This window comes from Felis catus, chromosome A1 (assembly GCF_018350175.1).
Source record: "Felis catus isolate Fca126 chromosome A1, F.catus_Fca126_mat1.0, whole genome shotgun sequence".
In the NCBI taxonomy this organism is placed as follows: Eukaryota; Metazoa; Chordata; class Mammalia; order Carnivora; family Felidae; genus Felis; species Felis catus.
Genome location: NC_058368.1, coordinates 1,284,684 through 1,310,640, shown reverse-complemented (window position 1 = coordinate 1,310,640; position 25,957 = coordinate 1,284,684). Strand labels below are relative to the sequence as shown.

General features: G+C 45.7%; 1 protein-coding gene and 1 long non-coding RNA gene across 5 annotated transcripts; one reads left to right on the top strand and one right to left on the bottom strand.

Moving 5' to 3' along the window:
• Positions 1-15,988: 15,988 nt before the first annotated feature.
• On the top strand, positions 15,989-25,900 carry GJB6 (gap junction protein beta 6). 4 transcript variants are annotated; one of them, XM_023248688.2, is made up of 3 exons: positions 15,989-16,038; positions 18,703-18,870; positions 24,375-25,900. In XM_023248688.2, exon 3 carries the CDS (start codon positions 24,390-24,392, stop codon positions 25,173-25,175), a length of 786 nt encoding a protein of 261 aa, XP_023104456.1. In that variant the 5' UTR covers positions 15,989-16,038; positions 18,703-18,870; positions 24,375-24,389; the 3' UTR covers positions 25,176-25,900. The 4 variants fall into 4 exon arrangements, with proteins under 4 accessions (XP_023104456.1, XP_023104489.1, XP_023104500.1 ...); XM_023248721.2 differs by lacking the exon at positions 15,989-16,038 and adding an exon at positions 16,424-16,894; XM_023248732.2 differs by lacking the exon at positions 15,989-16,038 and adding an exon at positions 17,272-17,401.
• Positions 22,097-25,738, bottom strand: LOC123380381. Its single transcript, XR_006586075.1, has 2 exons — positions 25,600-25,738; positions 22,097-23,809 (listed from the first exon to the last, which is right to left on the bottom strand). It is a non-coding gene; the product is annotated as an uncharacterized LOC123380381 (long non-coding RNA).
• Positions 25,901-25,957: the final 57 nt, after the last annotated feature.

Sequence of the window (25,957 nt, the reverse complement as noted above, 5' to 3'; positions counted from 1 at the left end):
GGGCATAGACCTTTCCATAGTATATTTTATTATCTTTTTAATGTCCATAGGATCAGTAGTGATAGCCCCTCTTTTATGTCTAAAACAGCAATTCATGTCTTCTCTTTTTTTCTTAGTTATTTATTTTCTTCTGTTTGATTTAAGTTTATGTTGCTCTTCTTCTTCTAGTTTCCTAAGGTAGAAACTAGAAAATATTGATTTTAGGTCTTTCTTCTTTCCTAATGTATGCATTCAGTGCCATAAATTTCTATCCGAGCAGTGCTTTCACTGCATCCCACAAATTTTGATAACTTGTGTTTTCATTTTCACTTATTTCAAATTTTTTAAATTTCTCTTGAAATTTTTTTTGACCCATGAATTATTTAGATGCGTTGTTTAATCTGCAAATATTTTGGTATTTTCTGGCTATTATTCGGTTATTGATTCCTTATTCAATTCCATTGTAGTGTGAGAGCAAACTTTGTATGATTTTTACCCTTTTAAATTTATTAAGGTATATTTTATAGCCTAGAATGTGATCTATTTTGGTGAATGTTCCATGCGAGCTTGAGAAGAATGTGTATTTTGCTGTGAATGTTCTGTAGATGTCAATTAGATCCAGTTGATTGATGATGCTGCTGAATTCAGTTGTGTTCTTACCAATGTTGTGCCTGTTGGATCTGTCCATTCCTGATATGTTACCAAGTATGATAGTGGATTCATCTATTTCTTACAGTTTCATGGTTTTGCCTCACATAATTTGATGCTCTGTTATTAGGTGCATATACGTTAAGAATTGTTACATCTTCTTAGATTATTGACCCTTTTACCATTATGTAATGCCTCTTTTTATCCCTGATTATTTTTCCTTCATCTGAAGTGTAATTTGTCTGAAATTAATATAGCTATTTCAGTTTTCTTTTGATTTATGTTAACATGGTATATCTTTCTCCATCCCTTTACTTTTAAAATCAAAAGTATCTGTGTCTTTAAAGTTGGTTTCTTATTTTTTGATCTACTCTGATAGTCTCTGTCTTTTAACTGATCTATTTAGATCATTCACATTTAAGTTGATATTGGTCTAGTGGATTTAATATCTCTCATATTTGTAACTATTTTCTATTCATTGCCCTTGTTTTTGTTTTTGATCTTCCATTCTTTTCCTGTCTTCTCTGATTTTAATTGAGCATTTTATATTATTCCACTTTTCTCCTCTCTTAGCATATCATTTATAATTTTTTTTTACTTTTTTTACAGGTTGCTCTTAAGTGTGCAAATACACTTTCAACTAATATAAATAAACTTTCAAATAACCACATCAAATATCCACTTCACTGACAGTTCAGGTACCTTATATCAGAGTATTACTAACTGTTCCCTCTGTCCCTTATAAGATTGTTGTCATACCTTTCACTTATACATAAGTTATAGTAACTAAACAATTGTTGCAATAATTATTTTGAACAAACTATTTTCTGTTAGATCAATTAATAATAATAAAAATAAAAGATCATATTTTCTCTTATTTATGCCTTCTGCAATGCTCTTCCATTCTTTATGTAGATCCAGGTTTCTGACCTATATCATTTTCCTTCTCTATGAAGAATTTATTTTAATATTTCTTGCAAGGAAGACTATTCTTCTAGTTCTGGGTCTGTCACCAAAATGGTCTGATGACAAATTCTCTCAATTTTTGTCTGAGGAAATCTTTATTTCTTTTACTTTGTTTTTGTTATTTTTCCTCTACTTTAAAATATTTTCATTTTTCATTGTGATAAAACATACGGGATACAAAATTTACAATTTTAACCATTTTTCAGTGTACATTTCAGTGGCATTCAGTATATTCATAATGTAGCTCAACCAGTCCTTTCTCTCCCATTCCATATCCAGAAATTCTTCATACTCCCAAACTTAAACTCCATACCCATTAAACAATCAACTCCCCACCCCTCCTCCACCCAGGTCTTGACAACCACCATTCCACCTTTCCACTTTCTCTCTCTATTAATTGGAATGCTCTAGGTGCCTCATAAAATGGGATCAGAAGGTATTTGTATTTTTCCTCACTTTTGAAGAATTTCAAGGATAAAGAATCCCAAGTTGGTAAGTTTTCTTCTTTCAACACTTAAATTCACTCTACCCTCTTCTTTCCTGCACAGTTTCTCAAAAGATGTTTGATGTAATGCTTGTCCTTGTCCCTCTATAAATAAGGTAGTTATTCATCCTCTGGCTTCAATAAAAATTTTTCTCTTTTCATCGATTTTCTGCAGTTTGAATATTTTTTGTATTGATGTAGATTTTTAAATACTTATCCTGCTTTGTATTCTCTAAGGTTCCTGGATCTGTGGTTTACTCTCTATTATTACTTTTAAGAAATTCTCAGTCATTATTGCTTCAAATACCTCTTCTACCTCTTTCTCTTTCTTCTCCCTCTAGTATTCCCACTACAGGTATGGTACAATTTTTGTAATTGTTTCATAGTTTTGGATATTGTCTTCTTTAATTTAATTTTATTTTTTTCTTCTTGTTTTTTTTTGGTTTGGGAAGTTTCTATCGACACAGTTTCATGATTCCTTCCTCACCCCCTGTCCAGTGTACTTATGCACCCATTCTCCATTTCTCTCTTACAGTGCTTTCGATCTCTATTATTTTTTTTATTTTGTTTTATTTTATTTTATTTTATTTTATTTATTTTATTTCTTAGCATTTCCATTTCTCTGCTCACATCACCCATCCATTCTGCTATGGTGTCCACTTTCCATTAGAGCCCTTAGCATATTAATCAGTTATTTTAAATTCTCAATCTGTAATTCCAAATCTTTGCCGTATCTGAGTCTGGTTCAGACACTTGCTTTGAATCTCAGACTGCGTTTTGTGCCTTTTAGCTATACCCTATTTTGTTGTTGTTGTTGTTGTTGTTGAAAAGCAGACAGGACATAGTGGATAAAAGGAAAAACATTGGCTCTAGCAGCAACCTTCTGCTCTGTATCTGCTTCTCTCTCCAGTTTGGGAACAGTGGTTTCTCTGTGACCTCAACTCTCTGAACAATCTAAGAAGAGTTGTTGATTTTCAGTTTGTTTAACTTTTTCCTTGTTGTCAGAACAAGAGTGATGACTTCTAAGGTCTCTACATGTTGTACCAGAAACCAGAAGTCTCCAAAGGACTTTTAGTAGGCCATTGAATCTTTTCTATATCTCATACATTCAGTGAACATTTATGAAGCACCAATCGGCCCGGTGCTGTCCCCAGCCTCCACCCTATAACCAAATGTCCAGACTCTTCTGAACCCCAAGGAGACTTACCCATGTGAGACCTCCAGTTTCCAGAGATTATGTACATGGGGTTGGTGCGGAAGGAGAAGACAGAAGGAGGAAGAGGTTTTAGTGAGGAAGAGAATCAACCTTACTTTTAGAGTTCATCAACTTTCATAAAATTATAACCCACATCATGGATTATGGAAAACTGGCTGTCCAACAATAAACCTTTTCCAGTTTCCTTTTACTCTATTCTTACCAAAGTTTGTTCTTCCCTACTGTCCCACAGAGAAAAAGAGAGGGGCAACATCAGATGAGTCTGTACTTGTTTGTAATATTCCAGTGTCGAGTCAATGAGAAGCTTTTCTTTCGTGACAGCTGTGCCTGAGGAGAAAGGGATGAGCTACTGACCAGATCCACGAACAGGCAGAAGTCCACGGTCTGGGTAGCACAGGCACTTCAATGCTGCCCGATGTCAAGCTCAAAAGTATTGTCTCCTCTCTGTAGTTGGCCTGAATGGAAGAACATACATAGTAGAACCAAAGAATGCAAAGCCAAGGTCATCCAGCACAGAGATGGAACACAAGGCCATGGGGCGAAACCTCATAGTTCTACCTTGTGCTAATTCAAAATAACTGAACTCACAGAGATTCAAAATAGATTGAAATTTTACTTTTTCACTACTTATAAAGATGTGCTGACAAATTAACAGTGCAAAGCTCCTTTTGGAAAAGTATTGAACTAGAGAACAAACCTAAAATCTTTTAAGAGCATCTATGTGCATAAAAAGAATAATAATAGAAATGTTTGTATCAATTTCCTAAGAACTTCTATTAGGCAATACGTTTTTGTTTAGTCCTGTTTGTCAACGGCTGTATCTCTTTCTAAGTACTTTAGAGACTTTTGACCGATCCAGAAAGGGAAGAAGGAGGAAGGATTAGGCTAAACTGATGAGGCTTTTCTATATATTTACATTAGGAAATAAGGATCATTTGCAATAGTGTATAATACTTCCAGATAAATAGTGACACAACAAAGACCCAACCCAATAAGGATGAACCAACTCTCTACCTTACTTCCACACAGGTGGTGCCCTCTTTTAATTTCCCTGAAATGTGCCGCATTCTTTTCTCATTTCATTTCTCAGATTGAACTACTTCATCCTAAGTAGTGGAAGTAACCAGGAACAAAGTGGGATGAGCTAGTCAGGATTCACTGTGACAGGAGAAGTTCTCCGGAATATTAAACCACCTACATCTTTACACTGACAGATAGGCAGCCAAAGCTAAATGAAACAGGAGGAGTAAAGAGATTCTGAAAAATATGTTTCAATAAACAAGGGCAAAATAAACCCACGGGGCAGTTTTGAACCACAAGGTTTTTTGCCAGCTTCTCCTCAAATGATCCCTGGGACCCTGTAAACAGTCCCTGCAATGTCTTCAAGCTCAAACAGATGACCTGGACACACGTGAGAGCAGGAGGCAGGAACACTCCAGAAAGGCAGGTCCAAGGAGCCCGGGAGCTGGCTGACACAACAGGGAACCCAGGAGCAAACAGGCCACCAGATCTCAAACAAGCACCATCCCGGCTGAGATTAGACCCTCTTTCCCTAAACTCGCATTGCGACAACACCATCAAATTACACGCTGGCGAGACAAGAGAGGACCAGGCAAGGGGGGTGGGGGGGGGGGTGGAGAATGTGACACAAAAGCACTGTTGACATTTTTTGTTGAGTGAGAAATGTCCTATGGAAATGGTGGCAAGGATTGAGACGTCATTACGTTTCAGACACTGTGCTTGGCCTTTCAGATACACGGCTTCATTTAAGATCCCAACAATTCTGTGAGATGCTGAAACATCCCCAGTTTACAGGGAGGAAGCTGAGGAAAGAGTAAGACAAGAAAAGAGAGGAGGAGAAAGAGAGGGAAAGGAAGAAATGAGCTTTCACGGAGCACCTGCCCAGGTGCCAGGTCCTGTCAGGAACTTTCACCTGCTACCATGTTTCAGCTTCTCATTTTTAAGGTGGCAAGTTCATTAACCAGGAAAGGCCGGGGCCGCGGTTGTAGTTCGGTCTTCTAAAGCCAGGAAAGCGCAGAGAACACACAGAGCCCTGACTGGCCAGCGGACAGCTGCGCACTGGAGAGCAGAAGGGAAGTGAAAATCCCCATAGATCAGAGAAGTGGTGAAATGCAGCGTCGAGGGCCAAGTGCAATTAGAGGCAAGAGCGGGCAGAGGGGCGGAGGCTGAGGGGAGCGTCCAGGAGGACGCAGTCAGAGGTGACAGGCTGTCGGGAACAGTTATGAAGCTGGAGATTGAATTATGCTCGGTCTGAATCCTGGCTCTGCACCTCGCCGGGAAGCCTTAAGTCACCAGTGCCTCCCTGGGGACAGTATTACCTGCTTTGGGGGACTGTCGGAAGGTGGAGATAATGCCTGTTCCACGGAATTTATTAATAAGTAATAAGAACATTATTATTCTAATCTCCTCCTGGGAGTATGCCTGGATTGGCCTGGGAGGCGGAGAGAGGGAAGGCATCGCCGTTGCCGGAGATCTTAGGAAGCAGGAAAGCAGAGGGATCGGGAGGCTCTTCCCTCACTCTACCTGGGGCCTTCTTGCCCATCCCTTTGGGTCTCCTCCAATCCCACCCAACACTCCGAGTCTCTTCTCTGAAGCAGCCCCCAAGCTCAGCTGCAACCGTGTTCGATTCACCTTCGCCGCAAGCTGGGTTAGGAGCGACTGAACCCGTAGTGAACCCACTACAAAGAGGGCCTTTCTCAGGGAAGGCCCACTGACCTTGGTCACCTGCCAGAGAAGTTAGAAAGCCAGTTGCTGGAACAGCGCACCTGGAAACTAGTAGGGAGAGTTAGGAGTAGACTTAAAGCGTCTGCTTTTATTTCAGGATCACAGTCAACGTGGCTTTTCTTGTTTTGTCTTCTACTATTCCGTGGTCAACTCCTGAACTAGCTCCAAGCCCGCACGCAGCTCGAAACGCTGGCCGGTGCCGCATTCGCCTCGGGGCCTGGCCCGGCAGCCTTCCGCTGATAACACACCTGGGTGACAACAGTCATGTGTCACGTCAGCAGACTTACATTTTGGAGAAGAGTCACGGAGAAGAAGTAAACAAACAACACTCCGTATAAGAAGCTCATTGTTCCAAAAGGGTGCATCCGCAGTGAATTCGACACCTTATCAGCAGGCGACTTCTTCTTTCCCAAAGGGCACTCGCAGAGAAAAATGTCTCCAGTATGGTCGCCGTTCTTTGTACAGAAAGAAGGGACAAAGGCATACCCTCCGATATCCCTAGTCTCTTCTAGTTTACTTTTTAGTCTTTATTTTTCTAACAATCAATGTATCATGTATTTATCGTCGGTGGAAATTAAGATTACTTGTAAAATCACCTCAGACAAGATAGAATCAATAATTGTTAACATTTTGTGGCGGCTTCTGTCGATGTGCATGCCACACATTAAATCAAGGTCTTAACAAGTCCCCTCAGCTTTTCTCCCGTGTTCTCGGCCCGTGTATGGTGCTCGTTGCCCTTGGCCACCCTTATCACAGCCCTCACTGCTGTATTGCAATTGCTTGTCTACTCACTGGCCTCTCAGCTCCACTGTGAGCCCCTGGAAGGAGAAGTAACCTTGTCTACCAGGGTGGCCCTAAAGCTTTGCTCCCTTTGGTAGGATTCATCTGCTGGGAGGAAGAAATGAACCCACCTGTGAGGGTTCATTTTATCCACCAACTGGGCTAGACTACAGTGCAAACATGTAGTTGGGGAAACATGAATCTAAATGGCCTGTGAACATGTTTTTTAGATGTGATTGACAGTTAAACCATAGACTTTAAGTAGAGCAGATTACCCTCCATAATGTGGGTGGGCCTCAACACATCAGTTGAAGGCCTTCACAGAAAGACTGGTCCCCCCACCCCCCCGCCCTGGCAAAGGAGAGAGAACTCTGCCTTCAGAGTGCCTTCACACTCAAGCTGCAACACCAGCTCTCCCCTGGGGCTCCAGCCTGCTGACCTGCCCTGAAGATTTGGGCTTTTGCCAGCCCTCGCAATCATGTGAGCCAATTCCCAAAATAAATTTCTGTATAATATATATATGTATATATTATTGGTTTTGCTTCCCCGGTGAGTCCTGATCAGTGCACCAGCCTCCTGGATACTCTGTCCCCACCTAGTCAGCCACACAGCTATCTGCCCCTCGTCTGGGCTAGCCTCTATCTCTCCATTCCCTTCTTCTCTCTCCTATTACTGGCTCCCACTCCTCTTTTCTGCAGGCTCAGCATTTATACCTCCACCTTCCCTCCCACCAAAGCCCTTCTCTTGTAGAATTGACTCTTCCAAACAGCAACTGTATACTGCCTCAATTCCACGTTAACTTGAACGATTTACTCCATCAATGATACAGAAGCAGCAGACATGATCTGCGCATTAGGTAGGTGGTACTAAGGGCCGGGGGGAAGCAATGATACAAAGATAAGTAAGGGACGGGTTCCATCCTGAAATGTCTTAACCGTCAAGGAAATCATTGCAAGAGAGGTAAAGCAAAGGCACGGAAAGCGGTAACAGAGGGAGGGCTGCACGTGGAGCACAGGAGCGCGGGGCGGAGGGACCGGGGAGAGCACACGGGGATGATCTCTCTCCAGGAGTAAATGGGGAGAAACAAGAATTCAAAGAACAACCGCGGAACAGCAAGCCCATGAAAGATGGATAGGATTTTGAGCACGGTTGGGAAAAGTGCAGGCCCATCTGGAAAAGGCCGACTAGACAGGAATGAAGGGTAAACAGGGAGTCCGAAACAAGACTGGATTCCCAGACCTAGGCTTTCATTCCTGACATTCAGCCACACGTCGCCTATAGCGTTTCACCAACCCCCCACCCCACCCCCCACCCCACCCCCCACCGTCCCGGCCCACAGTCAGCCTCACAGACTCCATCACTCCCAAGGCGGCTTCCTTTATCAGCATCTCTACTTGTCAGTGGAAGAGAAATATGATCGTCTAGGTCATTCAAGCTCAAAACGGAACCTCTGGACTCGGTTTTTTTCCTCCCCAGTGGTGACTGTGTTACCAGTGTTTCTCCAGTGAGCAGACCTTCGGTCTGTCCCCCATCCAGACAGCACCCTGCTGAGGGTCATTTGGCCTCGGGTCAACTCCTCCCCTCATAGAAATCCACTGCTGGCCCATCTGTTTACAGTTTGTAAATGTCCCCTGGAAAGAAACATATCTGCTCCCGCTGGGCGGGACCAGCTTAGAAAAGAGGGAAAAGAAACACCCAGCTCACTGAGACACCAAACTTCCACTGAAGGTGCCCAAAGTTGCCATGGCTGGGGGGCAGTCACATCCCACTGGCTCGTAATGGACGCGCGCTTCATTAAAGTCGCCACGTTTGGTTCTCGTCAAGCGGCATCTTGCGCCTTCTTCCTCATTTCGTAGCTAGTCTAGTTCCTCTTCCTGACTGGCATCCCCCACATGCACTTGGGCCCTACCTGACCACGATGCCCCTGTATGCCCAACACCAGCAGTCCGCTGCAGCCGGGCCGGCCAGTCCCCGCCCCCCACCTGCCATCACACGAGCACATCACATTCATCCAGCTGCCACACACACATGCCTGCCCGCAGCCCATCCCAGGCGCTCTGTGCCCCCTGCCCAGGCCACGAAGCTCCGCCCAGAGCTTGTCACCCTCACTGAGCTCTCCCCTCGCTGATCCCCCGCAGAAGGGAATTTGGCTTTTGTATGCGGTGTATGTCTTACGTTGTGAAATGATATTTCGTGGGACATGATATTATATGTGATAATTATTATACATAGTTTTAATATATTCTTCTTTGGCCAGAACTTAGAGGGTTATAAGAAGTCACCCCAGGATGTGTACTTAAAGTCATGAAAATGTCACCCCCAAATTAGTACTGGCCTGCCACGGAAATATCCCAATCTAAGAAATCACTAATAAGTTGCTAACGAAAACCTGGAAATACTAAGGTTTGTGAAAAGCAAACAGAAAAAGAAGATAAAAGAAGGAGAAGAGTCTGGATATGTGTATTAGAAGAAAAGTATAACCCCACTAGGTATATTTCGAGATGACACAAGAAGTGAAGACGTGTTTAAATAAGAACTATATTCTGCATGAAGCTTAAAAAGCCGAGAGTCAAAGACCAAGAATCCAGCGTTTTTTTCGGAAATGATCCTGTCTCTAGACGGCAGGCCAGATACTGGGCTGAGGTCACTTGATGGACGGCTCGATGGAAAGAGCCTTAAAGCATCCACCTGTTCTGCTCACAACTGTAGAGTACCATAAGGCATTGTGGGGGAGTGGACGGGTCTCCCAGGGGCACCTTCCCACCAAGCGCCCGTTAGGCCAGGTGCATCTCCATGAGGAAACAGTGTCATTGGATTGGGGCCTGTGATCGCCTCTCTTCCAAGTCCCATAACTTTACGTTGTTTCTGCAGAGCCAAGAGCCGGATGCTGCGCTCTCCAGATTGACTTCCCTGGAGACGCCTGGAACTTCTGGCTGCAAAACGACAGGCCCCTTTCCCTCTAACAGCACGTGTCGCATCTCCCTGTGAGATCACAACTGTTTCGAGGGTCAGCACCATGTCCCCACTCTTCCTGGAGACCGGCCACTCTGTCACGTACACAGACACGTCACCGGTTAGATCTTCAAACTACTCTTTCCTCGCATTTTCACCCACCAGACCCTTCTAATATTTTCAATTAATCCACCCCACAAAGACTCCTTGAACTTATTCATTCAACAAAGGCTTGCTGAGCCTCAAGAATACATCAGGCGCAGCACTAGTGCTTGTACAGGAACACAAACTGATGAACAACACCGTCCAGACACCCTCCCTCAGGGAGCCCACAGTCAAGTAGAGGAACAAATAGGCAAACGAGATCACAGACACCGAGCTCTCCCCTGAACGGAAGCAGGGCTCCCTGGAGAAATGCCTGATCCTAGGGATGGGGCACGGCACACACAATACGAGCCTCGAGCATCTTGCAGGGCTAGAAAGAAAGCATTTAAAAAAACCCACAATGATGGGTGTGTATCGAAAGGTAAAGAGGAACCAAGTGAAAGAACTCCCAACGGACAAAGATGAAATGATTTGAACAAAATAAATAAGGTAGTATTTATGAATTATAATCCGAGGTATAAAATAAATATCCATGAGTCCGTGGCAATATAAACAAATGCGGGCCAAATGAGTAAATCGGGAGAAGGGACAAATGTCCCACACAGAAGAATAACAGATCATTATGTGGCTACTCCAGCCTCAAAGAGGTGGAGCGAAACTCCCCCACCCCTTACCTGTGAGCTGCAGTGACTTCCTTCCAAGAAGCACAGTATGGAAGGGGGGGTGGGAGGATGTAATCTTACAGTGGCAAGACCGGACAGACCCTACCCCAGCCAGATGAATAAGCCTGACATCCCAAGGGACAAGGGATGTTGATTACAACATGTGCCTTTGACACGACATAATGAAGATGGCAATTCTCTTCCGTGGTCTTCCTCCCCAAAACGCATAACCCCCATCTAATCAAAGAAAATAATCAGACAAACCTCAGTTGAGGGACCTTCTGTTAAATACCTGGCCAGCACTCTTCAAAATTATCAAGGCCATCAAAAACAAGGAAAGCCAGAGAAACTGTCACAGCCGGGAGAAGCCTAAGTGTACATGGTGACTAATGGTGACACACTATCTTAGACACAAATCCTGGAATAGAAAAAGGACATTGGGTAAAAACCGAGGAAACCTGAGTAAAGTATGGGCTTTAGTGAGTAATAACACATTGCCATAGGTTCATTAATCGTAACAAACGTATCATACTCATGTAAGGCTTTACTATTAGGAGAAACTCCATGCAGGGTATGTGGTAACTCTATTATCTTTGCAATTTTTCTGTAAGTCTAAAACTGTTTTACAAGAAAAGGTTTATTATAAAAAGAAAAGGTCCAAAACCACAGCTAGGGCTTTCAGTTCACGTACGTGAAGGGCCCCGTGGAGAACTAGAGGACAATCCCAGAGTAGTAACCAGTATCTCAGGACTTCCAGCGCTGGCAGCCAGAAAGAGTAAGGACACGCAGCCACGCTTTTCGATGACAGCTTCACGGTGAGCCGGGCTCTGTGCCCCCTCCCCAATTTCACCAGCCATCGCCAGCATACCCTTCATCCTCCGACACAAGACCTTGCCTCATCACTGCAAAGTCTGTAGGGAACACAGAACTGCCAGAGTCGGGCAGGAGCCTACATTTTGCACATCGGAGGAACTCTGTATTTGTTGAGATAGTGTTTGTAGATCACTTGGACACATGAAAACGTCCATAACTGAACAGACATTTCTCCAATGATATACGAATGGCCAACGAGCATATGAAAAGATGCTCAGTGTCATTAGACATCAGGGAAATGCAAAGCAAAACCACAACGAGATAATCCCTTAGTACCCACTAGGACGGCAGTAGCTTAAAAAAAGACAAAGGAAATAACAAGTGTTGGTGAGGATGTGGGGAAAGTGAAACCCTCAGACACTGGAGGTAGGATTGCAAAGCGGGGCAGCTGCGATAGAAGATGGGTAGTTCCTCAATAAGTTAAACATAGAACGACCACATGACCCAGCGGCCCCTCTCCTCTTCTGGTTTATACTCAAAACAATTGCAAACAAGTGTTAACATAAAAACTTGCACACGGATGTTCATAGCAGCATTGTTCACAATAACCAAAAGGTATAAACAACCAGAGTGCCCGTCAACTGATGAACGGGTAAGTGAAATGTGGTATATTCGTGCATTAAAAGGAATGAGGTACAAACGCAAGCTACCACGCGGATGAACTTCGAAACCATCATGCTAAGTAAAAGAGGCCAGACACAAAAGGCCATATATGGCTGAGCCCTTTTGTATGCAATATCCTGAACAGGTAAATCCATAGAAACAAAGCAGGTTAGTAGTTAGTCAGGGGTTGGGAATCAGGGAGTGACTGTTCAGTGGCTACTATGTTTCCTTTTAGGTGACGGAAACAATATAGAACTAAACAGTGGTGATGGTGGAAAAACACTGTGACTAAACATCTCTGTGCATTGTACAATTAAATGGTTAAAAGTGCAGCGCTCAGTAAGCTCTTTACAGATTTTGGATACTAACCCTTTATCTGATATGTCAAATATCTTCTCCCATTCCATGGGTTGCCTTTTAGTTTTGTTGATTGTTTCCTTCACTGTGCAGAAGTTTTTGTTTTTGTTTTTTTATCTTGATGAGGCCCCAATAGTTCATCTTTGCTTTCATTTCCCTTGCCTCCAGAGATGTGTCAAGTAAGAAGTTGCTGAAGTTGCTGCCTAGGTCAAAGAGGTTGTTGCCTGTTTTCTCCTGTAGGATTTTGATGGTTTTCAGGATGAGCACTGGGTGTCGTACGTAAGAGATGAATCACTGGGTTCTACTCCCGAAGCCAAGACTACACTGTACGTTAACTCACTTGAATTAAAAAAAAAAAAAAAAAAAGTGGGGCGCCTGGGTGGCTCAGCCAGTTAAATGTCTGGCTTCATCTCAGGTCATGATCTCACGGTTCCTGGGTTCCAGCCCCACATAGGGCTCTCCGCTGTCAGCACAGAGCCCGTTTTGGATCCTCTGTCTGCCCCCCTCTCCCTGCCTCTCCCCCACTCACTCTGGCTCTCTCTCTTTCAAAACTAAATACACGTTTAAAAATAAATAAATAAATAAAATAAAATGGCTAAAAGTTTATGTTCTGTGTATTTTACCATAATTCAAAATCACAAGTGCACTCCCTAATCCCATCACCTATTTCACCCGTCCTCTCACCTGCCTCCCCCCTGATAATCATCGGTGTGTTCTCTACAGTTAAGAGTCTTTTTCCTGGTTTGATGTATGGAATTGTTGAATCACTATATTGCACACCTGAAACTAATATAACACTGTATGTTAACTATACCAGAGCTAAAAATAAAATAAAATAAAATAAACAGAACACAGGAAAAAATAAAAACACTGATATCCTTTTAAAAATCAAAAAGCAAAGAACATCCATAACTATCATGTTTCCAAGTATCACTCTCAGACTACCTAGACCAGGAACACTCAGGATAATTGATAAAAATGCAAGTTCCTAGGCTCACCCAAGACTCACGGAATTAGATTCCCAGAAACCTGTCCTATTACCCTTTCAACAGCATCTCAAATGACCTTTGCACACAGATTTGAAAAATCAAACTAGAAAACTCTTGATATGGGAACTGTTTCCTCTATGTCCCCAGCCTAATAAAGCCCTGCTCAATATAGGCTTTTTTTGTGGACTGAATAGACAAATGTTAGTTTTTTGGGGTTTTTTGTTTCATTTTGTGTTTTTTAAAGGGAGAACACGGTCGTCTCCCTTCCAGGCATCTGGGACTATGTCACTTATGAGGAAGAGTCCCTGTGCTGTACTTTGAGCTTACACTGTGAGTCTGCTCCACTGACCAGCAGGGCAGGGCATGGGGGGTGGCCCTGATGGGAGTGGGGGCTGGAGTCCCCTTTGCTCTCCATGGAAAGGCAGGAGAGGTCACCCAGAGAATTTATAGATTTTCAAAAGAGTATTTCACTGTTACCCCTTCAACCCTTCTGGTGTTGCAAAGGAAGATCCACACTTCACAGATTTTGTGCGGATTAAAGTTATGGCCTCTGGAAATCATCATTAAGACACAGAGGGAAGATATCAATCAATCGTGTCACTGATTACAACCAGGGCTACAAAAGTCTTGCTTTCAGAATTGCGTGATGCTGTTAAGTGGATAGTGGAGTTGTAATCAGCTCCCGAAGGTTTTTCCATGTGTGCCACACAGGTCACCAACACAGTCTACACTCTAGATGGTTCTCATTAGCATAAAATCCTTAACTTTCAGTTTTCAGGTGAACATCTCAACAAGCCCGTACATTTATACAGTCCATTTTAAATTTCTGCTGCCACAGGACCATATGGTAAGAAGTGAAAATTGGACGGGATTAAACATTAGGAGGCAAATGACAAAGTAAAAACCCATAGATACAGGAAAAGAGTACTTTTGCACAGTGTTGAGACTGTTCCCTTTCTGGGCACCTGAGCAAATGAAACACATTCTTTGTGGCTACTTTAGTTCCAAAGTTCTTTCCTGGAAAGGTCCTGGAATGATTTCCATTGGTCTAGAATCTACGTGCTCAAACACAGTGCTGTATGGAAGCAACTTTAAAGAGGGGGAAGGTGGACAGTCATACCTGAGGAGTAAAAGCCATTTCCAGGATTATCTGCCATGTTGCTTGGGCTTTGCCAATCAAGATGCAAATACTCATGGAACAGCATCTACCCTGTGCAAAGTATTTTACCTAGTGTGCTGGGAATGCGAAAACAAAAGCTGAAACTGACTAGGATCCCCAAAGAGGTTTACAGTCTGCTTTTACCATTGAGTCATGTTACTATGCAAACAGATGGGTCCGCTGGTGTATTTGTCTGGGGATAATGATGGAGAGACTAGAGGGCAGGAGAGGACCAGCCACACCTTTAAGGCTGAGGGAACATTCAAGGCAAAGGATACATTAAAGACAGCAAGCCTGTCTAAAGAAAAAGCCTAAAACAGGTTTTTGTGCGCCTCCTTTCAAGCTTACTTTCAAGGCCATTCGAGGGCCCACCCCAAAGTATTTTTAACTTATCTGAGTCTGGGCAGTTTTCTGAGAATCTTGTTCTCCTGAAAATATTTCAGGGGAGGGAGGTAGATTTTCATCCTCTTGCTTCATTTTCAGGACCTTAGAGAGACAGAAGAACCACCACTCATCGTGTTGCATGACACAATAGGACCCAGCGACTTGCGTCTGGTTTAGGTGGGGATGTTTAATTACCAACCGCGTGGAACACGCAAGTCCCACCTCTCCTGTCCGACTTAGGACAGCCTTGCACCTGTGCAGCCGGGTCCCCAAACAGCTTCCAACATTTGCATCCCACCGGCCCCTGCACCAACGCCTGTGCCTACCCCGGGCATCCCGAGCCCCGTCCGTGAATGGAGGGCACCAGCAGGTCCTGACGTGGTGACCCGGCCAGCCCGGGAGGCCCACTCGGCTTCCCCCCGAGGAGGTGTCAAAGGGCGGAGAGGACTAGTAAAAAATAGCCCCTTCAGCTCCCCTAGGCGGTCGTTAATTAATAAAGAACAACAGTCACGGTTCTCCAGGCTGCTCTCCGGCGCGCGCACGGCCAGGCTCTTAGAAGGTGGCAGCGTCCAGAAAAAAAGAGGATGTGTCCTGGCAAAAAAAAAAAAAACAAAAAAAAAAAAAAAAACCCTGTCCCCAACACCGATCCCCGCGAGTCCACCTCCTTCGGAAGCCCCCGAGGGCTGCGGACCCACTGGCCCAGGCCCTTTCCCTTGGGCGCGGGGCCGGTGGCCAGGAACCCCACCCCTTCAGGCCCAGGTCCGGCCGGGCCCCCAGCGCGCGGCGCCCCCCGAGGGAGGCGCCACCCGCTCCCCGCGTCCAACCCCGGCTCTCCGCGCCCCCGAGGGAGGGCCCGCCTTGCACCCCGCGCCCCGGGGCGGGCGCGCGTCGGGTCTCGGCGCGCTCGCCTCTCGCGGCCGGCGGGGGAGCGTCAGGGCAGAGGCGGGGTGGGGCGCGGTTAAAAGGCGCTGCAGGTGGGAGCCGGGCCTGCACGCGAGGCCGCTTCCGACACCGGCTCCGGAGCCGCGGCGCCCCGGCCCGACCTGCCGCCCGGCTGCCGCGGAGGACGCCGCCCCGCGCCGAGGCCCCCGCGCCCCCCGCGCCCCCCGCGCCCCGGCCGCCGTCCAGCCGAGCAGGTAAGCGGGTGCCAGGCGCGCGGCCGCAGGCACGGCGGCCCCCGGGTGTTGGCTGCGGGCTGGGGGACCGGGGTTGGGGGGGGGGGCGACGGGGGGCGCCCTCTCGGCCCTTGGCGCGCAGGCGTTGCCTCCGAGGGCCCCGCGCGGGTGAGGTCTGCAGCCCGTCGCCTCTGTCGCCCTTGTTGGCGACCGCTCCAAGGTGGGCCCTGTGGCCGCAGGGCACAGTCGCCCTCCCGGCGCCGGGCGGCGGCGGGGGTGGGGGTCGGCGCGTTGGGGTTGCCCGGGGCAACCTTATCGGCCGGGGATCCGCATCCTCCCGCGACCCCCGGGGCCACGGCCGGATGCCGCCCCGCAGCGCCTGGCGTCCTCCGCGCGCCCGGAGGAACGAGGATGGACGGGTCTGACTTTTACCCTGGATGGTCCCCCTTCGACTCGCACAACAGGTTTTATAAATACACCAACCGTGTGTATAAGCGGCCAAGGTGCGGACCTGGGCCCCTTTCCCCCACTTGCTTTGCCGCGTTTTGGATTTTCTTTGCTTTTACCGAACACCGATGAACCCTGCTTGGAACGTCCCTGCTTGGGGCAAAGGAAGGCCGGTTCAACCGGGCTAGTGGAAAAGTCCCAGGTAGAAGTGACCCCTTTGGCTGCGTGATGTGCGCCCAAAGAACTTGGGAAACGCAGATGACAGTGGTGCAATTGCTGGACACTTACTGGACAACAGTAATTAAGTGTCATTGGTGACACATCTCAGTTGAAAGGTGGAGGCACCAGAAGGGACTTCCTGTCTGGTGAAGGAGCAGTCCCAGGTGTCACCTGTATCCTGTGTTTGACGGGGGAGCGGGACTGAGCTGAGGTGAGTGGGGCCCGAATGCAGTCAGGGACACCTGGCCCAGCAGCCACCTTGGCGTCGCCCAGGTGGAATCTCCCTGTCAGTTTAGGGCCTGATTGAACGTTACCGTGCATCATTGTTCTTTCCCCTCAGTAGACATTATGCCACAGAAGTATTTTCTTGCTCCAGTTCTAGTCGAATCTAACCAGTGTTCTAGAAGAAAATGTCCTGCCCGGATGCAGTTTCCTTAGAATTGCGGGATGCCGCTCAAACTGCTCCTGTGGAGAGCTTTGTCTGCGGCTTGGACCAGGCTGAGGCTTTGGGGGTGATGTCTGGATCCTGCCAAGGACGGGAGAAGGAAGTCACGAAGAGAAAACATCAACACTCCCTAGCCTGTGACGTAACTGGGGTGGGGGATGGGAGGGGGTGCAGGGCTCCCCATCCCTGCCCCGCAGAGACCCAAACTGGGAAGATGCTGATCAGTCCCACTGCTCCACTGGTGTTTTTATTTTAAAACAAACCCCGGTACAGGTAACAGCGAATTCATTTTCTTTTTCTTACTTTCCTGAATTACAACAGCTTTGAGAAAGAAAAGACCTGCGGAAGGTCTGACTAAGCACTTCAATGGGGTGAAAAGAAAATTCTTGCTTGCAAACCCTCACTGTGCATCTTTGATCCAATCTGAATATTCCAGGAGCTATGAGTAGTCTGTAGACATTAGTTAAAATGTTAAACAGAATAAAATGGTGGGAAAATAATTTTCAACGCACGTGTCTTGGCCATGAGGACATAATCCTCCCGATGGCTACGTTAAGATATATTAAGATTTCTGTTTAACTTGCTTGAACTGTGAGAATGTATGGGCCCACAGAGTGCCTTTTCCTTTTTTATTTTCATGGGCATTCAACTCAAGGTAGACTTAAATCTTTGGAAAGGGCACAGGTTTGCTTGAATGAACAGAGACTGCTTAATGGAAAATTTAACTCTTTGAATTCTTTTCTTTTTTAAAAAATATTTATTTTTGAGAGAGAGAGAGAGGGACAGAGCACAAGCAGGGGAGGGGCAGAGAGAATGGGAGACACAGAATCCAAAGCAAGCTCCAGGCTCTGAGATGTCAGCACAAAGCCCAACACAGGACTCGAAGTTGGGAACGGCGAGATCATGACCTGGGCCGAAGTTGGACACTTAACCGACTGAGCCACCCAGGAGCCCCAACTCACTGAATTCTTAAATGGATTAAGAAATACGTGTAATTCTATGAATTGTCCATGCTTCTATTTAGACTACGTGGATAGAAAAAGTTCTTTCATTTTTATTGAGTTAATTTTGAAGAAGTACATAAACCCTAAATCCATTTTAACACAACCTGTTACTCTGAAAGGACAGTTGATGACATTTTAAGTCATTACATTTAAAGGACAACCTAAGGTTGTCCCCAGGAAGACCTGGATATCTGTTGAGAGACAACAGATATAGATTCTTCTTGATTAAAGAGTTTGAGATTTTTTTAGACTGCCGATTTGAGGGAGAAAAGAGCATATCCAGTTTTTCAAATTCCCTTCCCCCTTTTTTAAGGAATGGGCTCGAGGTTTGGGATTGGTTGGGGATCACAATTATGATCTTTGATAGGGGAAAGAATCTACATTAAAGATTTTAGTTTTTTAGTTTTATTTTATTGGTATATAAAGTAAGAAGCATCAGGAAACTGGCGGCCTCTAGACTCCCTCATAACAGTTCTGGGGATAAAGAAAAACACCCACAAAGGTCATGCAATAGACACGTGGGGAGTAGTTCAATGAATATGGCCACATCTACTATTTTTCCCTCAACAGGTGACACCCTCACTGACCTCCAGAAACTGCGTAGAGATTTATATTCATGTCGTTACTGTGCCCTGTTGCCTTCTAAGCAATCAGATGGTGTAGAAGAAAGCCTGAACCCTTGAAGAGGGACCCTTGCCCTAATTCTCCTCCAGGCCAATACCCTGTGACTCCTTGAAAGTAAGGCTCAGATGTGCTTGTTTCGCTCTGACATTGTCTTTCATCAATATAAATCTCTTCAACTACCTAAAGCTACTGTGGAAATCGGGAGGGATGTGCTCTGTTCTCAGGCCTATCAGATATTCAATGAATATCTTTGAAAGGGTTATCCAAATGGGAACAGAACTTTCTAGAAAGATGATTTCCACCTCTTGGAAATCTCATTGGTGTCTGCTAAGGGGTAACACTATAATTGTAAAGTTTTAGTTTTCGTTCTGTCATCAGTGAAACTTAAGATGGCATTTTTAAGCCAACTACTTAGGATGAAATTTTTAAGTTTTAAAACAATCAGAAAATCATATTGCTGAAGCAGAATGCCCATAGACTTAAATTATCTGAATTGTAAAAGGGAAGAACAATCTAACTTCAGAATACTGTGTGTATCATCAGAATGAGATCAATTGTTTACCTATTCTTACAGCAAAGTATTCCAGCCTGGAGCTTTCGTATCAAGAATTCAATGTTTTCACCACGATTAGATATACCAGAAAACCAAAGACAGTTTTACCTTTGTAACTTGAGGTGTGACCACATTCTTGTACGGAGACAAGACTACGGGAGCTAGGCATATGTATTATTTCCTTAAAAGAGAGCCAGAGAAGCTGGCTTAAAATAAACCTCTCTGGTTGGCAAAGAAAGAGTTAATATTCTACTTTTTGTTGAAGAGTCTCCTCCCATTGGCTGCAGCCTGCCTAAAGCATGAAAGGAAAGAGGTGTTTTGTTTACCGACACCAATTGCAAAGGGTTTCAATGGATGCGGTTGTTTTGGAAAGTAATTTTCACAGAGTGTTCGGCCATCAAATCTGCAACCACAGTGCTGATGGAAAACTACCCCAAGAGTTACAATTTTATAGGGCAGACACAGAGGGGATCGGGCCGTGGGCAGTCTCTTCGCCCCAAGCCAGAAGTGGCTTTAACCCACTGAAAGGCCAGGTCAGGAGGAGCAAGTGGAAGCAAATGTCCTCCTTTCAGCCTTGCTGAGTCTTCTGCCCTCTGTCCGCTCCTTCCTCTCCTGGGCTCCTTGAGTGGGCAAAGTGTCCTGGGGGGCAGCCAGGCGTTACCAGTGGCTGCGGCAAAGCGTCAGGAAGTTTGGGGCGGTCCCTTTCCCTGACTGGCTCCTCATAGTTGTGAGGCAGGCTGTCCTTAGGTTCTCAACACTCAGAGAGTGGTATGCCGGACCCCTGCCCCTGGCTTCCTTGGTGAGGCCCTGAGGAAATGATGTGGACTGGACCAAAGAAAGTTCTGTGTAGGAAACATGGGCCAATTCACTCAATGGCTTTCCTGCTGCGCACTTAGGGCAAGGGAGCGATGGAGACTATGGACGGAGACTATGGACGGAGACTATGGAAAGCAGTGCTTGCTGTCGAGCCATTTCTACTGTGATCAGTGATAGGGCCTCTGTTGCTCCTGCAGGAAGATGCTACAGATCAGGTGGTTTGCCATTAGCCTGATCGTCTTGAGTGACCGGTAGGCAGGACACACCCGTATTTGGGTTTAATCACTCGTTTTTCTTAGTGCCCTAGGCATCTCTTTTTCTCCCTTTAAAGGTACAGGTAAATTGCTGATTTTTAGTGGAAGTCAAAAGTATTGTAAAATAGATTATTCTCTGTTCAGCTTTGCTACTTTGATAGAGCTTCAGAATGTGTGATTTGGGCACCCAGAAAAGCCAAAAGAAATAAAACTGTTATCATAATTGTCCCTGTTTTTTTGTTTTGTTTTGTTTTTTAAGAAGGAGAAGACCTAAGGTGCAGATGTCAAGGGTCCTGCTTCTAGAAAGCTGGGACCATATTCTTGCGGGGAAAGCCTCTTGACCCCTCCAATGACTTCAGCCTTTCCAGATTCCTTCGGACTGAGTTGTCCTTTGACACCTGATCGGTTTGCTTGCTAGAAGAGCAGGTAATAGGTGACTACAGGCGTGTCATTGTTCAAGAAGGCGGTTGATAAAGAACTCAGAGGGAAAACACAGCCTTCTTACCTTTGGAGGAGTTTAAATTCTCTGCACTTTGGAGGGTTTGGGAAAATGTGAACTTTTATTTGATAAATCAAAAACTTGTTGAATGTGCACTGAATCAAACCAAATTGCAATGGGAGATGTTCATCAGTTAGAGAACGTCTTCATTTCATAAACAAACCAGAGTGACCCCCTAGGTGAACAGCTGCTGTAAAATATGTGTAAACATCAGGTTGTACGAGTCTCTACCTCCTGAAATGCTTCCAGGATAGAAGAGCAACAATTAGGAAAATTTATTATAATGACTTTCAGTAGGGACTAAAACTTAATTTTACAGTTTGTATTACCCAAGGTGAGTTTTTAACATCGAAGATACATGTACTGGGGACATTGAAAATCTCTTTCTCAGAAAGTACACACTAGCTCCCCACCTCTCTTGTACTACGTTAGAAATAATTTTTAGGGGCATCTGGGTGGCTCAGTTGGTTAAGGGTCAACTTCAGCTCAGGTCATGATCTCATGGTTTGTGAGTTCGAGCCCCGAGTCTGGCTGTGTGCAGATAGCTCGGAGCCCGGAGCCTGCTTCGGACTCTGTCTCTCCCTCTCTCTCTCTGCCCTTCCCCCCCCTTCTCTCTCTCTCAAAAATAAGTAAACATTAAAAAAGAAATAATTTTTAAAATAATTTCTCTTTGATAAAGAAGGGAGAGTAAAATAAGAGTTTCTGCCTTTTATCTGCTATCAGTTCAAATTTTACCATCTGCTCCAAGCATTGGGCCCACCCCTTTCTTTTCTTTTGACCCAAGTTTATCATATTTTTCTTTCTTTTTCATGTTTTTTTAAATTTTATTTTATTTTATTTTATTTTATTTTATTTTATTTTATTTTATTTTTTTGCCTCCTTCAGTAATTAAACTTTTTGACACTGTTGTTCCAAGCCTGGGCCCCTCCATTGTGTGTGTGTGTGGGGGGGGGGTTGGGGTTGTCTTCCATCATCTTGTCAGTTGAAGATCTGAGCTCCTCAGAGCTGCTGGCAATGTCCACCCCCCCCCCCCCAGAATTGTCTGACACACTTTCGAGCCCTTGCCCCCCCAGCTCTGCCTTCCAAGTCCTCAGCTATGGAATTCTACCTCCCTTTTCATTTTCATTGAAAAATTAACATGCTTCTCAAAGTCTAGGCTAAGTTAAAACCACGATTTGAGTTTTCCTATCTGGGCCACAATGGAAGCTTTCGTTTGGATTCAAGACTTCAAATGTTCTTGTATTCCGTGTTAGAACTTTCAAAAGACTCCCATGGCATTTGAGCAACTACAGACATTTTGAGGTTCTTTACTGCTTTCTGGCCAGTGGAGTTGGAATGGGCCAATACGCACTGAATCCTCCAGAATGATTTTTCAGCTTTCTTATTCCCAGCTCCACCTCCTTCGCCTTGGCGCCTGCTTGCAGGGTCTGGGAGTCCTGAGTAGTCGGAGGGTCCTGGCTTGTTAAGTGCTGGTTTTTAACTCCTTCTTCTGGATTATTCGAGGAAAGAATAAGCATCTTGTGAGATTCTGTGATCACTTTAATTATCCTGCCTTCCGGTGACTTGTCAATCAAGTGCAAGTACAGGTGCTGAAGGGCTGCCTCACGGTCTCCTCCCTATTGCTTTCTCTTTGAGATGCTCTGTGCTCCCAGCTTACCTAGTTGTGATCTAACGCCTTAAACTTCATGGGATAGGAACGCATCTCTGTCTGGAAGCTCTTCCCAGCACCTCTAGCCCTGACGCCCCGACATCCCCCACCTGCTCTGCATCTCTATTCCGAGCCTACTCAGCCCTGGGAACTGGACTATGTCTTGAGATGCAAAGGTGAAATGGCTGACATCTATATACAATAGACACTCAATAAATGCTTATGGTAGGCCTGGGGATCGTTATTTACTTGGCTTTGGCGATGTGGTGCGAGGAGGGGTTTTCCTATAATTGGGCTCTGTATGTTTCAGCAAGAGAAGACGGGGGAGAAACTCACAGTGCAGAAACTGCTAGCTATGCCCCTGCTTGCCCTCCACTCCCCTCCACCTCCACAGCATGTGCCCCCTACTTCCCCTGCCCAGTTCAGACAGGAGGAATACATACACGTGTGCAAGGTGTGTGGTGGCATCATTTCCTTGGGCCTTGTGTCCTTCTGAGGAAAAGGTAGTGTCTAAAAGCCAAACCAAGGGCAAAGACAAATTTCCCAGAAAGCCAGCTAAAATGGAGTTCTGCCTTTTATACTACAGAGCTGGCTGACTTCATTAGTGTCAACGAAGGGTCTTGCTTCTGGGGCACACGTCAGTGCCTAGCCCTCCTGGGGACGCTGAGGCTGCCTCCCGCTACCTAGCTGCTTCGAAGAGCAGCACACGTGACTCAGGGGAGGCAGAGCTGTGGGCCAGAGGAGGGGCCCAGGAGGTCGGGGGGGGGGGGGGGGTCAGCCTGAGGAGACGCCTGACCCCAGCCAGCAGTCAGATACAGGAAGGTCTCCCTAAGACCAATGACAAAAGGACTTTGGTGTCGCCCTCAGCCCCTAAAAAGGTTTGACAAGCTGTGTGAGTCTTTTATCTCTGAAAACAGGGACTTCACTTTCAAAAGATTGCCAGAGTGGTGGTGTTTCGTTTAAGGCAAACGCTGATTCATTCTCTCGTCTTCTGCAGCAATGTAGGGTCAGAGGGCATATCCGTTAGAACTGTAGCAGAAGTTCCTGTGGAAGTCAAGAGCGTTTTCTCTCAGCACACTAAGTCAGTGCTCAGTCAGCAGGGAGGGGAGCCCTACCTGGCAGCAGCCACCGGTTCCCTTCACCCATGGCTCCTGGGGCTTGAGCTGTCGGGGAGGGAGCGCTGTCACCAGTCCTGGTTACCATGGAAACAAGTGAGCGCTTTTCGTAAAAGCTCATGATACTCTTGGAAGAGGACCTTCCAGTGGCGTGTGACGTCAGGGCCCCTAAGAACACAAGATTTCAGCAAACGATGTTATTCAAACTAGAGACGGCTATAAATACATTGTATAAAGTAAGCCAACAAGTACTGGGGGGCCCTTCCCCCTTCCGAGTCTGCCAGGTACGCCACAGTAGGTCATTCCCATGATTAATTTTTTTTCTCTTCAATAAGCCACTTAATAAGATCCACTGTTGAACTTCCGTGATCCCCTGGGCAAAACGAAAACTGATACAATACTTAAACTCATGGTGGATAAGAGAAAACTTGGAAATGTATTTGTTTACCTGAGTTCCTGGGTTAACGTCCAACAGCAACCTAATATATAATCTGAATTCAGTGGAATCTGGATGATCTGAAACCTGTAACAGTTATTTCTGATTCAAGATGTTAGGATGCTTTTCGAGTGGGCATTCCTTATCAGAAAACCTACTAACCTAGGGGGTTGAAGTTATAAAATATCACAGCATCCTCTTAGGGAAATTTGCTTCCGTCTGTAATATAACCGTACTATTTCATAAAACTCGAAGGAGCTTTCCATTAGTTAACCTTTGCTAATGTTTTCTGTTTAGGAATAAGCCAACACAATGGACTGGGGTACCCTGCACACGTTCATCGGGGGTGTAAACAAACACTCCACCAGCATCGGGAAGGTGTGGATCACCGTCATCTTCATTTTTCGCGTCATGATCCTCGTGGTCGCCGCTCAAGAGGTGTGGGGTGACGAGCAGGAAGATTTTGTCTGCAACACGCTGCAGCCAGGGTGCAAAAATGTGTGCTATGACCACTTTTTCCCTGTGTCCCACATCCGGCTGTGGGCCCTGCAGCTCATCTTCGTGTCCACCCCGGCCCTGCTGGTAGCGATGCACGTGGCCTACTACAGGCACGAGGCCGCCCGCAAATTCAGGCGAGGAGACAAGCGAAATGAATTCAAAGACCTCGAAGACATTAAAAAGCAGAAGGTCCGGATAGAGGGGTCCCTGTGGTGGACGTACACCAGCAGCATCTTCTTCCGCATCATCTTCGAAGCATCCTTTATGTACGTCTTTTACTTCCTTTACAACGGGTACCACCTGCCCTGGGTGTTGAAATGTGGGATTGACCCTTGCCCCAACCTTGTCGACTGCTTTATCTCGAGACCTACTGAGAAAACCGTGTTCACCATTTTTATGATTTCCGCATCTGTGATTTGCATGCTGCTTAACGTGGCCGAGCTGTGTTACCTGCTCCTGAAAGTGTGTTTTAGGAGATCGAAAAGAGCACAGACACAGAGAAATCACCCCAATCATGCCCTAAAAGAGAGTAAGCAAAACGAAATGAACGAGCTGATTTCAGATAGTGGTCAGAATGCGATCACAGGCTTTCCAAGCTAAACATTTCAAAGCACGGTGTAGCCGACTCATAACAAAAGTGGTGTCTTCTCCTGAAGGCAATGCCCACCTAAAAATCCCCTCTATAGACTGAAGACTTTGTCTTTATAAATGGCTTTCATAATCCATAGACACTTGCGTTAACTTTTTCTAGAATAATTGGTGCAGTAATACGCAACGTAGTCGAGTATGTGGCCCATCTCTGAAAACTAAGACACGATGGCCACTGTGCCTTGAAGTAACCTTAACACGTTAAATGGACTGTCTTAGTAGGTGTTTCCCGAAAATTGTGTAACTGTTGTTGGTAAAGAACATTTATCTAGAAATTGATACTTTGATTAGTAAAAGGTATTTTTATAGGATTGGAGGTTTTAGTTCTGACTTTGAATTCATATAAAGTATTTTTATAATGACTGGTCTCTCTTACCTGGAAAAACAAACGATGCTAGCGTTAGGACGGTGCCACACGTGTCTAAATTTCGAACTTGTGGAGAGTCTGCCTTGTTGTAAGCAGCGTGTTGTGTGGTCTGCTGACAAATGTACGAGCTGTCGTGATACTCTTAAGGTGGACATCGGTCATCGTACAACACGTTTTTATCGCTTTCCGAATGTAGACAGAGCTGTACGGGGAAGCGGGGCGCTTCTGGAAACTGGCCGGTGTGCAGCCGTGGCGAACGGCCGAAAGCAGAGCGCTCGCCTCAATAAAGATCAGCCCGTGGCTTACCTTTCGCACGCGTGACGGGTTTCTGTTCGTCCGGCGTCCGCGCAGCCACCTCGCGCGAGGA

Bases quoted from the DNA above. Each gene is read 5' to 3' on its own strand.
- GJB6 (XM_023248688.2), top strand. From the start codon at position 24,390: ATGGACTGGGGTACCCTGCACACGTTCATCGGGGGTGTAAACAAACAC.